General features: G+C 40.1%; 1 protein-coding gene across 1 annotated transcript in view; it reads left to right on the top strand.

Annotated features, from left to right (window-relative positions):
- arhgap39 (Rho GTPase activating protein 39) overlaps nt 1-15,448 on the top strand; it is a 124,285-nt gene that overhangs the window by 102,868 nt on the left and 5,969 nt on the right. The window contains exons 6-8 of the mRNA XM_031311735.2: nt 1-214; nt 13,823-13,896; nt 14,642-14,841. Coding sequence (XP_031167595.1) covers nt 1-214; nt 13,823-13,896; nt 14,642-14,841 — 488 coding nt within the window. The remainder of the gene's footprint in view (nt 215-13,822; nt 13,897-14,641; nt 14,842-15,448) is intronic.

The raw sequence follows: 15,448 nt of genomic DNA, 5'->3' as shown, positions 1-15,448 counted from the left end.
GTGGTGGTGCGCGGGTGGAGTAACCAGGGTCTGCGCGACGAGCTCTACATCCAGCTGTGTCGCCAAACCACGGAGAACTTCCGCTACGACAGCCTGGAGCGAGGCTGGGAGCTGATGGCCATCTGTCTGGCCTTCTTCCCCCCCACACCGCGTTTCCACACCTACCTGGAGGGCTACATCTGCCGACACATGGACCCTCTCAACGACACCAAGGGTGAGGGAGCAACACACACTCAGTAGGGGTGGGAATCACCAGAGGCCCCACGATACGATATTATCACGATACTTATGTCACGATACGATGTTATAGCGATTTGAAACATATTGCAATATTCTGCAATAAAAAAAAACTTTTTTCTAACTTCAAATGTTTCCCAATTTCAAATTATGTCCCCAAAAGGAAACTTTGTCAACATCTGTTTTATCTTAAAAAAAAATATACATTTCTCTGTGTTCATATCACTTCAATTTTATTGCTGCAAAATAGGATTGCCAAGCAGACAAACTGACCAACACATATATAATAAAAGATCCATACTTGGCGTCTGTGTATCGATACAGTATTGCCATGGAAAATATCGCGATACTATGCTGTATCGACTTTTTCCCCCCACCCCTCACAAAAGTACTAAAACCACACTGTGAAAATACTGTGTTACAAGTAAAAGTCCTGCATTGAAAATGTTACTTAGGTAAAAGTATGCAAGTGTCATCAGGAACATGTACTTAAAGTACTTAAATTATCGGTCAGAAAAAAAACCTCTAAATTAGCATCCCTACTACTAACCCAGATTGCTATGAACTTTATTTTTGATATTCATGGTCTCCAGAGGATGGCTCTTTACCAAAATTCCCCCTTGACCAGCAATATGGTCCATGATATTGTGTCACAGAAACTTATTTAAAAACAAATGCTGCAAGATTATACCGCACAGAAATGCAGATATATGGTTAGCGTACAAAGCGCAGGACTGCGACACCAGTTGCATCTCATGTCCCGTGTGAGGTTTTGGTGTAAGCGTAACTTTGGTTGAGGTTAGGAAATAATGGTGGTTTTGGTTAAATATTACGTACTGTTTTTTTTTTTAAATATATATTTAATAAACATATATATTTTTTGGCCACTTTGGGGCTGTGGAACAACCCCTTATTGGATGAACGTGTTAGAGTGTCAACACCTATTTACGCATCCAGCAGACACAGAGCAACATTAGCATTCATTTGGAGTGTGTTTGGTGTTTGTGCCCACCTGATGAATATAAGTCCGATGTTCACTCTTCTCTTTGTTTTTGGTCTCTCTTTTTTTAAACAATTTCTTTATTGATTTGTTGTACTCACAGGTAGTACAACTTTTGTTTAACAAGTCGCCGACCCAACCCACAACAAAGTTTCTCTCTCAACTTATGTTACGCTATAAGAGCTAAAAAAAACGAGAAAACCATAAAGCAAACTATATAACAGTATCACATGTACAGAACAATGGCACCTCCAGCAAAGCCATGATGCTCATAAATACAAAAATAAATAAGAATTGCACCTTTGCTATCACCCTTCAAGACATGCCTCAGTCCTTTCCCCTTCTGGGTTTCACCCCTTATTTAATTTAAGGTATCCCGTCCCGCATTATCCCTGTGTAGAAGCTCTCCTATGTCCCCCCCTTCACAAATTGGTTAAATAGTTTCCACATTTCCTCATACACCCCCAATTTGTTTTTGATGTATATGTCAGTTTCTCCATGGACATAATGTACATTGCGCCATATTCTTGATCCAAGCACTGATTTTAGGTGCCTCCACTTTCTTCCAGATGAGAGCTATAGTCCTTTTTAGCCTGTAATATAGTGAAATCAATACATTTATATTCTTGGGGTTTTCCGATTCAGATTTGTTGGATACAGGTGCAGTAAAATCATCTTAGGGTCAAGTGGAATGTTCACAGACAAGATGAACATGGTTTTATTGATCACCTCCCTCCAGTATGTTTTCATTTTGTCACACTCCCAGACACAGTGCAAAAATATTCCTTTAGCATTAAAATTAAAATTGACTGTTGTATCTATTTAATTTAACAGGAGTGGTGTATGTCTGCATCAGCCAATTATATTGGAGTAGCTTTAAATTAGTTTGCTGTTGTTTTTTAAGATGCGCCACAGGTCTCCTTCCAATCGCTTTCCGAATTGTTTTTGGTCCTTTTGGGAAATATTTGTCTCTCTATCTGCTAAATGCTTCACTATGTTCACCAGCTAGCCTCGAACTGTGTCTGCTGTTTGATGCTCAGCAGGTACAGCAAGGTGGAACCGAGATCGGATTATAAACCAAATTTTTCCAAACGATTCCAATAAAAAAAAAAATCATTCATTGGAACTGTAATTTTTTAAACGATTCCAAGTTGGGACCAGTTCTTGATGCCCAATGCTACTCATTAAATGTATAAAAAGAAGAACATGCAAAGTAAAACAAATTACAATCTAACAAATAAAATAGTGCAGAAGTTAAAATAGACATATATAAAATGTAAAAAGAAATAATATAAATGTGTGGAAGAGAATTGCAGTATGAATAAAATGAATGTAAACAAGGATGTAATGAATGTATATGTGTAATCAGAAGTATTAAATATATATACAGAGATGTAAACAGGTTGTAAAACTAGAGTTGTTCCGATTCCGATACCAGTATCGGAAATGCCTCCGATACTGCCGAAAATGCTGGCATCGGTATCGGCGAGTACTGGAGTCCAGGCACCGATCCGATACCACGTAATTTATTAGAAATAAGAATCTATTTACTGGTTAGCTCCGTTAGCTCTGACACAGTTCTTCTTCGCTGCTCTTAAAACAATTGCGCTGTGTTCTGCTGTTTTAGAGGGGCGAAGAAGAATTGATCACCTGACGCCTCCTTAAAAGAAGCTAACGTTAGCGCATCATGTGGGCGGTTTGGCAGTACTTTACAGTGGATGTTCCCACCAAGTGGATGTTCCCACCAGTAAGACGGCAACATGCAAGATATGCAAAGAAGCAATTTCGAGGGGTGGCACGAGTGTTGCAAATTTCAACACCAGCAACTTAATCAAACATTTGAAGACGCGTCATGCTAAAGAGCACGACGAATTTACCAAAGCTAAGGGGAAAAAGGACGAACTGCAGCAGCAAACTCTGGAAACTGCCTTCCAGCGATGAGATAAATTCCCCAAAGACAGCCAAAAAGCGACAAAGATAACCGACAAAATTTTGGAGTTTATTGTCCTGGATGACCAACCCCTGTCTGTCGTCGAAAATGTGGGATTTCGCCGTTTAATGGAGCATTTGGAGCCAAGGTACTGTTTGCCAGGTCGTAAATACATCTCTGATACTGCGCTACCCAAATTAATTAATAATAATTAATTAATAATTAATTTAAGTTGCTGTTGCACAACTGTTTTATACTGTTCTATTTAAAAATAAATGGCTTCCATTTGCTGTATTCATTCATGTTTTACAAAGGGTTTAATATGATTCAGGCCTTACCACAATGATAATCCTATCACAGTCATGCAGGCGTAGTATGTTGTTTTTTTTTCCTTTTTGTTTTTTTAAATACAGTGGTATCGGTGTCGGTACTCGGTATCGGCCGATACCCACAGCACGAGTATTGGAATCGGTATCGGGAGGGGAAAAATGGTATCGGAACATCTCTATGTAAAACAGTAAAGTACATAAGATAAAGTGACAATTCACTGTAAAGCTCTGTAAAGCTGTTAGCTGCAGATTCAGCTGATACCTTTCACATTATCATATTGTCAGTATCTTCGCATTGTCATTTGATACATTGTTATTATAAAAATAAAATATAATACACTTTGAGTTGCCTTAAGAGAACCATAAAAGTGTTAATCATGCTTCAGTTGGTTCAAGCTGATTTCTTTGGAAATTATATCAAATGCATTGTCAGAGAACATTTTGCCGATACATTCGGTATGAAGATTTTGCAACCTTGCAAATAGTTTCATTAAAAATCATTCCCTCGTTATGTTGATAAAAGACAAAATTTGTGTCATTACTTTTCTTTCAAAACATATTTGCTCTTGCAAAGTAGTAGTATGTAAACATAATCTTTAGCAGATAGTACGCTGGGTGATTGCAGGATTTTTTTAAGTGGGGCGGCACAAGAGGGGACCAATAATCAGTCAGGGGGGCCTGGGGGAATACAGCATAGAAAATCTGCTTAGAAATATAGGAAACATTGGATAGGATAGAACAACACAATGTAATTCTGCTAAATAAAACATTACATAAAATATCACATTCATTATTAATTTCACTTTGGTCATGTGACAAGGGCTGGGAAGATTGGCAGAACAGGCAGCTAAGTGACAGTACTCTGATCCAATGGATCCTGCTAAGACGTTCGTATTGTGGGGTGCAATAAACAGTGCAGCCTCTAAGAGATGCTAGGGGTGTTCGAGACCTTTTGTCCTTTAAGACTTTAAGAACAGTCTCAACTCAAGGACTAGGTCTAGTAGCTGCTCTGGAGCTTTCAATCATAATATATGATCTTTATCGTCAGATGGAGTTTGCCCAGCGGTCGTGGAATCATAGATATTCACATTTCTGAGCACTTGAAGGACTTTTCTACCATGTTGGCTTAAGAGTTAAGCCTTCGACACATAATAAAATGGCACGGAAAGCACAGAGCGGTATTATTATAATTAGTAGTATTATTTTTTAGAGGTTTTTTTGCCTTTATGATGGGGCAGCTGGAGAATGTCAGGAAAGGGGAAAAGAGAGGGTGACAGGGTGATTTTCTAAATAATTGAATCAGGCCCTGACTCTGTAGGTAACAGTATTACAATCAGGAGAGACTTCATTAAGGCTGAAAATAACTTTATTTAACATGATTGGCATGGTGGCATGTGTCTTTGTCGATGAGGGCCCATCTGGGTCCAGTCACAGACTGTTGGGAGCTGACGTAGAGCCCAATAGTTTCTGTGATAACAGAATCATGGACGGAATCGTGAAATTGAGAATTTATAAAAGTTTTAAGACAGATTCCATAGGAAGTCAGTTCTAAAAGCTAACTGGAGATTTGAAAATATGACTGTCTAAGTTTCCAACCAAGTTGCCCCACTGTAACTGTAGTTTAAAAAACATCTTAAAAATACATAAAACAATAGTTCCCAGTGGCTTAGGCCTGGTGGGGGGCAACTTACAGGCTTACAATACACTGGGGGAAAACCCTTTAGAGAGGGGCGGCCTGGGGCGGCCTCTAGCTCACCAAGTAAGAGCGTTCGCCCCATGTTGGCTGAGTCCTGCATCGGCGCGGGTTCGACTCCGACCTGCTGCCCTTTGCTGCGTGTCGTCCCCCATCTCTCTCCCCCTTTCCAGTCTATCCACTGTCACTATATATTAGGGGTTGTACGGTTCACAAAATCCACGGTTCGGTTCGTATCACGGTTTTCGGTTCTGCACGGTTCTTGTTATTTTTTCTTTTAGTCTTTAACACTCCAGAAATATACTTCAGCATATGATATATAGCTACAATTAGCATATTGAATGCATGTTGCACAATGCTTGCACACAGTGGCAGTTCTTGTTTTATTTCTGCTGTCATCATAGGTAACATGAAATCTAAAATGTTCCCACACACCAGACTTCTACGACGCTAGCGCATACTCCAACTCCGGGCAGCCTTCCTTATCTCTCCCACTTACCATTTCTGCATGTTACGTGACCTGCAGCACTCCACACTCCACCTGAGGAGCGGTCGGCTCGGCGCCTCTCAAAATCTGACGAAAATCTTTTAAACTGACCTTTGTCAATCAAAAAAGCAGACAGATTCAGCAACTGTATGGCCTATTTCTCGCTTAAAATGTTTTCAGAAACACATTTCGGTGAATATTTTCGTAAAATACGAGATCGTATTCAGAACGAGATGCCATTAGAGTCTGTTTTGAAATTCGGGAGCAGCAAGAACCACATGACGCGTTCGTCCAATCAGCTGCCATGTGTTGCGTTCGTCACGCTCATCCCCCTCGTCGTTTTCAGTAAGTGTTTTAACATAGGTGTCGAAAGTGGGCACTACGGCAGTAAGTGGTTAGTGCACATTAACAGTGTACTAACGAACCGTGCGACGCACACACGCTCCGAGCCGAGACATGCGAACCAAGCGGTTTGGATGTTTTTTCATGAACCGTACCACCCCTACTATATATTAAAAGAGAAAAGCCCCCAAAAAATAATCGTAAAAAAAAAAAAAAAACAGGGTCGGCCCTCAAACACAAGATTGGCTGTTTGATCGCGGCCTCCTCCTGCCACATGTCAAAGTGTCCTAGAGCAAAACACTGAAAACCCAAGTTGAACTGAACTCCCTGGGCGCCGTATGTGTATGTGTCCACTGCTCCTTAATCTTAGGATTGGTTAAATGCAGAGATTGCATTTCAATACATTGTACTGTCAGTTGTATATGACAAATAAGAGGCTTTTCTGTTTTTTTTTCTGATGCGCAAAAGGTTGCAATGTGAGAGTCTTTGGCTATTAGACACCATCGCTATGTTAAATTTATAAGGGGCAGAAAGGCCATGGGTAGAGAGGAATATCCCCTCGAGGGAGTCTAGACACTGGTGGTGGTGAAGAAAAGCCAGAAGATCTGGATGGATGTTTATGTGGAGCGGGGCTTCTGATGGAGGAACCCTGGGTGCTGGGAAATGATGAGAACTGGAGGTGAATGGAGTGGAGGGTCGCATAGATTTTTCTGAAATGGCAACTGACAGCAGCGGAGAGGAGAACAGGGCCACGTTCAGCTCCGACAAAACGTAGCAACACAGGTTTCTTTTTTTTTTTTAAACTGAAACGGGTGCGTTGAACACCCTGTTGTGTGCGCAAGCACTCTGCCTTTTTATTACCACGAGTTTACAGACACGTCTCTGCTTATTGGGTAACGCCCACAGGTGATACCCAATAAGCAGATAAACAGCAATAAACAGCCAATAAACCAGAGACACACCAACCAGCCGAGAGATAACATAACCTTAAAGCCGTTGCACACCATTTTACACCGTTCCGAGGAAACATGTCTTTCAACAGGGAAACCGTAGCAAAACAGTGCACGCTGTTTTTGAGATTGAACGTGCCCCTGATTTAAAGTATGGATGCGACAATGTGATTTGCTTCTTGGAAATCATGGCGAAGTCTGGTTGGTTTAACTGAAAGAGTGAACGCCCAGAGTCAGCTGATTAGGTTCAGAAAGAGAGAGAGGAGGAGAATGAAAAAGGCATAGAAGTCTTCCTGAATGAAGTCACGATTATATGGCAAATGTTGCTGTTTGATCACAGCTGGAGGTTGTTCTTTATTTCCGTGATCCACGATTTCAGTGCAGATTTTGTGGCTTTTTCGACAAAAAATATATTTTCATGGTAACAGCTTAATACCACTTATCCCACGAGCTCATCAATACAATTGCACAGATTCTGCATTTTGAAGATGTTAAGAGGGGGAACGAATGCTAGAGGTTTTTAAAATGGGGGGATATTGATCGGACCAGCACTGAGGACAGTCTTTGGGGAACTCCAGGTTTAAATATCAGATAAGAGGGAAACTGATACAGATATACAATCCAACAAATATCTTCAGACCATTTGCTACCCTTATTTTTTAACAGAAAATCAATAACCTGCAAACACAAAGCCCATGTAGAATAGCAGTGGCTGCAGGCAACTCAACATTGGCAGTCTTACCATAAATGAAGTACTTCACATTGCATTTACATTTTAAAACTGCTTACACATGTTTTCAGAACTATGCCTACTTTATTTAAAACTCTACACACAATTTCCAAAACTGCACACTCAAAGTGCTAAATGCCTCATAGTATATCCTTCAAAATTAAACACTGCATTTAAAATGCCAAAAACACATTCTCAAAATGAAGCATTTGCATCAAATGGCAAAAACCTATCATAATAGTTATTGGATATACCATATGTGCACACTGTTGTTCTAAATCTAAGGGTCTTTTGTCTTTCATAGCCTTATATCTACATTTCCATTTATCTGCTGAGAGTGGTTTAAAAGTACACTGTAACCACCAATGCAATGTCGAAACAGAAAAATATTAATTTGGCAAACCATTACTGTTGTAACAGTAGCACAGCGTTGTATACAGAAGCTTACAAAAAAAAAAGATAAACGTATGTATACCAATTTTAAGAATAAAGAACACCTGTGTGTCTGTCTGTCTGTCTGTCTGTCTGTCTGTCTGAAGAGTGGGGGGTGGCAGGCCATAAGTGTTGTGATTGGTTGTGTTTGGAAAAGGAAAGCAAGTCACTTCTTGATAGAGGTAGAGAATTGTGTGTAGTGTTTTGGAAAAAAAAGTGTGTGAAAGGCTAAGAAATAGCTTCTGGTTTTGGAGATTTGGTGTGTAGTTTTGCTCTTTGAGTGAGAGGTTTCAAAAATCGTCTGACATATAAAGATTGTGTGTGTCAGTTGCAGTTGTAAAAAACTGTTAGTGTTTCTGTACTGGTGCTCTGCTTCCCCCTACAGGTGAACAGAATGAATAACCGATTACTGGCAGCCTCTCCCCCTGGTGGCTCAGTGCTAATGTAGGACTAATGCCTTTTAGCTTGTCCTTGATTGATAGTGAGAGAGCCGAGCAGTCCACTTAGTTTTTCAGTGCTCGCTTCCTGTGTTTTATATACAAAATGAAAGTTATAAGCTTAAATGGAGTTATTGTGAGGTTTAGCCACTGGAAACAATGAACACTGCCCAGTGGTGAAATTTAACCAAGTACGTATAAGATAAGATAGACTTTATTAATCCCACACTGGGGAAATTCCTGTGCTACAGCAGCTCAAAAGAAAAACAATGTACACACATCAGAATAGCACAAATACACATTAAGTAGACATAGGAGAAAAAATATACATAAAGTATAAGAACAAGAAAAATAGAATCAGTTATAATAATAATAATAGTAATAAAAACAGACAGTGTATATATACATAGATATACAGATGAGTAAGGTGCGGATAAATAGATATGACATATTGCACAGTTGGAGGTAACAAAGAGTGATAAATAAATAAATATGCATAGTGCAGAATATTGTCCAGTGATGGCTCATATTGCAGAAACAGCGAGCAGTGCTACATTATGATGTTACATTAAAGAGTCTGACTGCTGCTGGAATGAATGAATTTACTCATGTAGTGTACTTAAGTACAAAGTCTTTTCTTTTGATGTAGCTTTAGTTACTAGTTAATTACAAATTAAGATTTTTGCACACAAAACACATAAATAAACATAAAAATATAAAATGTGATGTTTTATTATAAATGAAACTAGCCAACAATATAACGGCCTATAAGTCCAACTGAAATGATTAGACCATTAAACACACAACTGTTTGGATCCTTTACACTTTCTAAAACGGGAGGATTTTTCTGCATTAAGTACTTTTACTTTTAATACTTTAAGTACATTTTCCTGATGATACTTACATACTTTTACTTAAGTAACATTTTCAATGCAGGACTTTTACTTATAACAGCGTATTTTTACAGTGTGGTATTAGTACTTTTACTTAAGTAAAGGATCTGAGTACTTCTTCCATCGCTGACACTAAATTGAGAGCTGGATCAGGCAGAATGGAGACAAACATTTTGGGGGGGAAGGTAAATAACATTTAAAAAAAAAAAGAAGTAATATTTGGTCAGAAATATGTTATTGTAAAGTATTGACAAAATGAAAGTAAAATAGCAAAATGCAAGTTTGATAAAACTATCTTAGATCCCGTCCACTCAAAAATGTGTTCTTCTTATGTTTGTGTCCTTTAAAATGTCTAACTATCTTGTCTTGACTATACTGACTTGTATCTGTGCAAAGTTCATCACTAGAGAGGTGTTTTCATATTCCTTTCCCAAAGAGAGAGATGTCTTTGCACTTTCCTGAAATCTGAGCTTTAAACGTATCACGTGCAGCTTGATTAGGTACGTCACTAATTCGTAAACCAAACGCTGTCTAATGTGCAAAATGCAGCTAACAAGCTAACATACAACAAACAACATCTCAAACTCAAGGCCCGCGGGCCAAATCCAGCCCCTCACAAATTTTGATCCGGCCTGCATATCAATTTAGGTTCATAATACAGTTTGGCCTGCCAAACCAAAAAGACGAGAAACTTGCAACAGAAAAACTGCAATTATACGAGACTCAAAGCAGAATTTTGGCAGATTTACCGACTTTGTGACTCAGAAATCCCCCCAGAAGCAGAGAGTGTTCATATTCAGGCTGTGAAACCGGTTGCTGTGAGTCGGCTGTGGTAGCCTGCTTTTAAAAATGTAATCTTTGTTTTGCTTGATTCAGGGCTTAAAGTATTCTGGCACCGTGCCAGATCTCCGGCGTGCGGCCGTGAGGAAAAAAATAAATAAATTGGGAACTTGCATGCCGTTTATTATTTTCGAGTCAATTGATTTCACCTACCAATCATATGAGAGGAACGCAGCTCTAACTAACACAGGGCTTAAGTACTCGGGCCTGGTGCCCGATTTCTGGCGTTATTTACTATTTTAGAAAAATAAATAAATGAAAAAGTCCACATGGGATTTGTTTTTGATGCGCTGGATTTAAACAATCATCGAACTTCCACTACCAATGAAACGAGTTCTAGCCAATCAGATGCAAAGTAGGGTGGGTCTTTGCCAAAAAGCAAGAGTGCGGTGTGGTCTCCGTGGTAACACGGCTAAAAAAAATGGAGGCAAAGTTTATCAAACTTGGAGCATGTAGAAACAGCTTTAGTTGAGAAAGGAGTTAAAAACAAATGGCGCTGGGCGTGAATAGAGGACAAAAGGAAAAGGGTGGAGACGGGAAGCTGTTTAGCACTTGGTGTCTCAAATTGAGGGAGCCGGGTGCTTTCTTCTGCAGCGCATGTTCAAGGAAGATACTGTATGGCAGCAGCGTTAAGAAAGTGCTTGCTAGTTACAATGCTTCGGTCTGTGCACTCTGTCATGCGATTAAGTTACCGGCAACTACCGCTACCGTTACGACTGCGCCTTCACTGACCGACCGTGTTTGTGATACAAACAATACGTGTGTGTGCACGTTCATAGCGGAACACGATTTGTCATTAACGATGGCCACTGTGTAAAAGCTATCTGGAGCCCAAACTTCCTTGACAAAGCTGTCTGTTTGGAATCAGCATGGCAGTTTCTAAACATAACGGCCTTGTCCCAGAGTTTAGACGTCTAGCTATATGAAAAGCTATACAATGCGACGTTTTTAATAAATGTACATGAAGCAACTAATATCAACATGGGCACAATCATGAATGTACTATTTCAATTGTAAATCTCCATTGTCTCTTAATTTAACATATGGTTGGAAGAAGTAAAAATTGATCCAAAACGTTTTACTTAAAGTTATGACTTATTATTGTGCAATGTAAGAAGGACTAACTGTTTTGCCAGTCAAGTTAACTTTAATGAATCATATTGAAATATACCCCCCCCGAGAGACAACTCCAGATCTTCCATTAAGTACAGTGTATTCAGTATATACTAACTGTATACGGGGAGATACAATGCACATGACAGCATCCACAAAGTAACTCAAACCACATGGCAAAATCTTGCTCTATTTATGTGTCGTATTTTCCCTTACGCACAGGATTCTGGTTATCAGGGTTTCCCCCAGTGTATTGCAAGCCTGGTGCAATAAGTGCTAAGTTGCCCCCCACCAAGCCTAAGCCTCTTGGAATTTTTCTTTAATGTACAAACGTCCCAACTTCATTGGAATTGGGGTTTGTACTTTTAAGACGTTTTTTTAAACTACGGTTACAGTCGGTTGGAAACTTTTCAAATCTCCAGTTAGCTTTTAGCACTGACCTAATGTAGGGCACTATGGAATCTGTCTTGTAGCTTTTTTAAATTCTCAATTTTGCGATTACTTCGCTGATTCTGTTAGCAGAGAAACTATTGGGCTCTACATTAATGCTGCCATCAGTCTGTCACCGGCCCCCGCATCGGGAAAAAGATACTTGGGGATACACAACTTTTCTGGGGGATACCCTGTACATATTTTAAGTAACCTAACCTAACATGGTTATGAAGAATGCTGTTTATTCCGCCATGGTGGCCTCTTCTCAGCTCTCTCTCTAAGCATCTTGTCGAGGTCCGAGGTCAACCTGAGGGTATTTAGGGACGGCTCTCTCTTACACACATCTAATTTCAACCACCAGCTGTCACCCTTCATTAATACTAGTCTTTAGGCCACATAGACAGAAACAGTACATGTTGTTTGATACCTTAAATTGACATTCACATTATTATACATAAGCACTCATGAATCTGAACCCAACAAGACTGCTTGGCTAAACGTTAAATAAACCTGGATTAAGTGGTCAGTTAATCAATCAGACTTCATTTATATAGCACTTTTCATACATGTCAATGTAGCACAAAGTTCTTCATACAAGTCCTAATACCCCACACCACACACACACACACACACACACACACACACACACACACACACACACATTACACAATATACCTCCCCCCAGCCCCATTCACCTACCCACCCACCCCTAAATCGACAAAAATGAATGAATTAAAAACAGGAACCAAGCTGAACCGAGCTGAGGAAACGCCATCAGAAGTGAGGAAACACCAGAGGCGTTACACTTAAAACCAAAAGAAACTTAAATATATAAATCTTATAAATAAAAGTTTTTTATGGATTGTTAAAAAAACAATCCATAAAAAAAACAGATACATAAATAAGTGGCATAAAAACAATAAAATAAATTACAAAACTCGCTAAAACAAACTGCGTATTGAGTCAGGAACACTCTCATAGATTTAACCATTTATTGCAACAAATGGAAATACAGTTATACTTGGCGATGAAGGCTCTGTTCTGATGATGCTCCCTGGATCAGCCAAGCTGCATGCTAAGATGGCACAGGGAGCACGCTGCTGAGACCCCCTCACCCCTGTACACAAGAGTAGGCCTGATCCAAGACATCAAAACAATTTCAGACATAGTTATGATGACACCCAAAACCGGGAAGGTGGAGGCTGGGGTGGTGGAGGCAGCATTGGAGTAGCAGGAATCAGAGAGGAATAGGGAGACATTTAAATGGTCCGCCTGATGTGAAATTGGCTGTGATTTGTTGTGACTGGGTGGAATGATAATTCAATTAGTGGGCCTATGACTTCCGTGTCCTGCATGCAGTACGTAGATATATAAAAGAAAATGAATAAATAAGGCAGCTGTAAGACTTTTTTGCCTCATCCCGTGATGGCCCCAGTTCCCGCTCCAGTGTTGCGGAACCGGGCTGGTCAGGTGATACGGGCCCCAAAACAGTGAAATTTTTTTTTCTTCAGTTTCTTTGCTTTGGACTTAAGGACAATAATTCACTAAAACCTGTTATAGTGTGTGTTCAAAACTGATAGTGGGGGGTTAGGACTAGTGGTGTAATAAATGGCCTTGCGCTCTGTCTTAAGAGGATGTTTAGTAACCATGGTAACACAGCTTGAGGGGATATAATGGATGTGATGAACAGCTGTTGGGTGTTGATGTTTGGTGTGAATAAACGGCCACAGCAGCCAAAGAGAAGCTCTTGGCCTTGTCTTTCTAACGATCCCTACGTTGTTTAATAAAAGCTGTAATCTGGTTCATGACGGAAAGTCATGGACTCCACTCTTCGGCTGCTTCGCCTCTGACCCAGTGCTACAAATTCCAACTTCCTGAACTGAATGAAATTGTTGCTGTTGAACCAGTATGCAAAAATGACAAAATTGGAAATCTTCCAAAGGTTGTAAATATGCCCTATTTTCTCTGTTTCCTCAGGAGTGGCCATTAGCAGCTATGCTAAATACTGCTACAGGAAACTGACAAAAGCTGCTCTGACTGGTGCCAAGAAGGTAAGCAGCGTGTTGTCTGTCTTCATGTTGTTGTTTCTGCCGCGGCAAAACCTATAGTACAAAGCTGAGGTTATTCTCTATGTTATTATTGTTCATTAATCTCATGAAAAGAGCAAAGCCAACCTTGTGTTAGTCTACTTTGACTTCTCTAGCTGTCTGTGGCTTAAGCCCACTGGTTCCTACTGAACACGTAAATCTTCGAAACAGCTCACAAATACATAGTTTCATTTTTTTAAAAGCTCAGTAATTTCCTTAAACAGTTGGTCACTGTAGTCGTATCACCCATCATCGGTGGACCTTACTAATGCTCTTGTAATGTGGCTGAATGGGAGCAAATCCCTGCAGCCTGCTTCCAAAATCGGATGGAAAGCCTGAAACCAGAAGAGTGGAGGTTGTTATAGCAGCACATTAATACCCATGGTTTTGGTGGACATGCAGCTTGGCTCAGAGCCTGTGTATCATGTAGTGGCAGAATCTCAGCAGGTCACTGACTGAATGATTTGTCACGTTTAGGACTCTGCAGTGACTGGTGTTAACCTGCTAACCTCTCACAGCACATTAATGAGCTGTGTGTCCTGTGGCTGGACCAATGTTTTTCTCACTGATATCTGAACACGTGATTGTCCTCTCCTCCCACTGCTTTCTGACCCACATCCTGCAAGTACCCAAGCTGTCCTTCATCTGCCCTGCTGTATTAACATGAACTCCTGTGTGCGTGCTTGCGTGTGTGTTTCTCTCTGTTCAGGGCGTGCAGAAGCCCTGTCTGGAGGAGATTAAGCACGCCAGGAATGCCATCTTCAGTCCCTCCATGTTTGGCTCCTCCCTGGACGAGGTGATGGCCCTCCAGAAGGAGCGGTATCCAGACAACCAGCTGCCCTGGGTGCAGACCCGCCTCTCTGAAGAGGTTCTGGGTCTCAATGGAGACCAGACAGAAGGCATCTTCAGGTGAGTGAGCGGAGAAGGGAGCAGAAGGGACTTTGAGTGGAGCAGAACAGAGAGGGCTGCCGAGTATGAACACAACTGGAATTCAGATGTCAGTGTTCACAGTTGGAAAGTAAGGATATGAAGGAAGAAGACTTTCTTCTGGTTTCTCACAGGCGACATCAAAATGTATTTTGCTGTTGAAGCCTTAATTAATAATTAATTAGATATTTTTTAGATATAATTTGAGTGATCATTAATTGCCCTCAATTCTAACTATTGAATCCACTAATAGACATGTAATTGATAGAGTGTTGCTGTCTATTTTATATTGGCCTGCAATGTACAACATAGAATGACATAGACACACGCAGAATGTAAAGTGTGTTAATGATTTTGTCCATGCATTTGTCATGGATTAAATAAAAAATCATAGAGAGGAAGTGCTGGTCTGGTTATTATAATGATGCACATTGTACAATACCAAGAAATGTCTTTATTTGTTTTTGTTGACATTAGTCACGTAGACACCAATCCATGGGGAAAAATAAAAACTGAAATGACCCTTTAATGTTCAAAAAACACATTATTTTTCTCATACTGTCTGTCTGAAAATACCTGTATTCACCCT

This window comes from Sander lucioperca, chromosome 11, assembly GCF_008315115.2.
Source record: "Sander lucioperca isolate FBNREF2018 chromosome 11, SLUC_FBN_1.2, whole genome shotgun sequence".
NCBI lineage: Eukaryota > Metazoa > Chordata > Actinopteri > Perciformes > Percidae > Sander > Sander lucioperca.
This window is presented reverse-complemented; position numbering and strand designations above follow the sequence as displayed.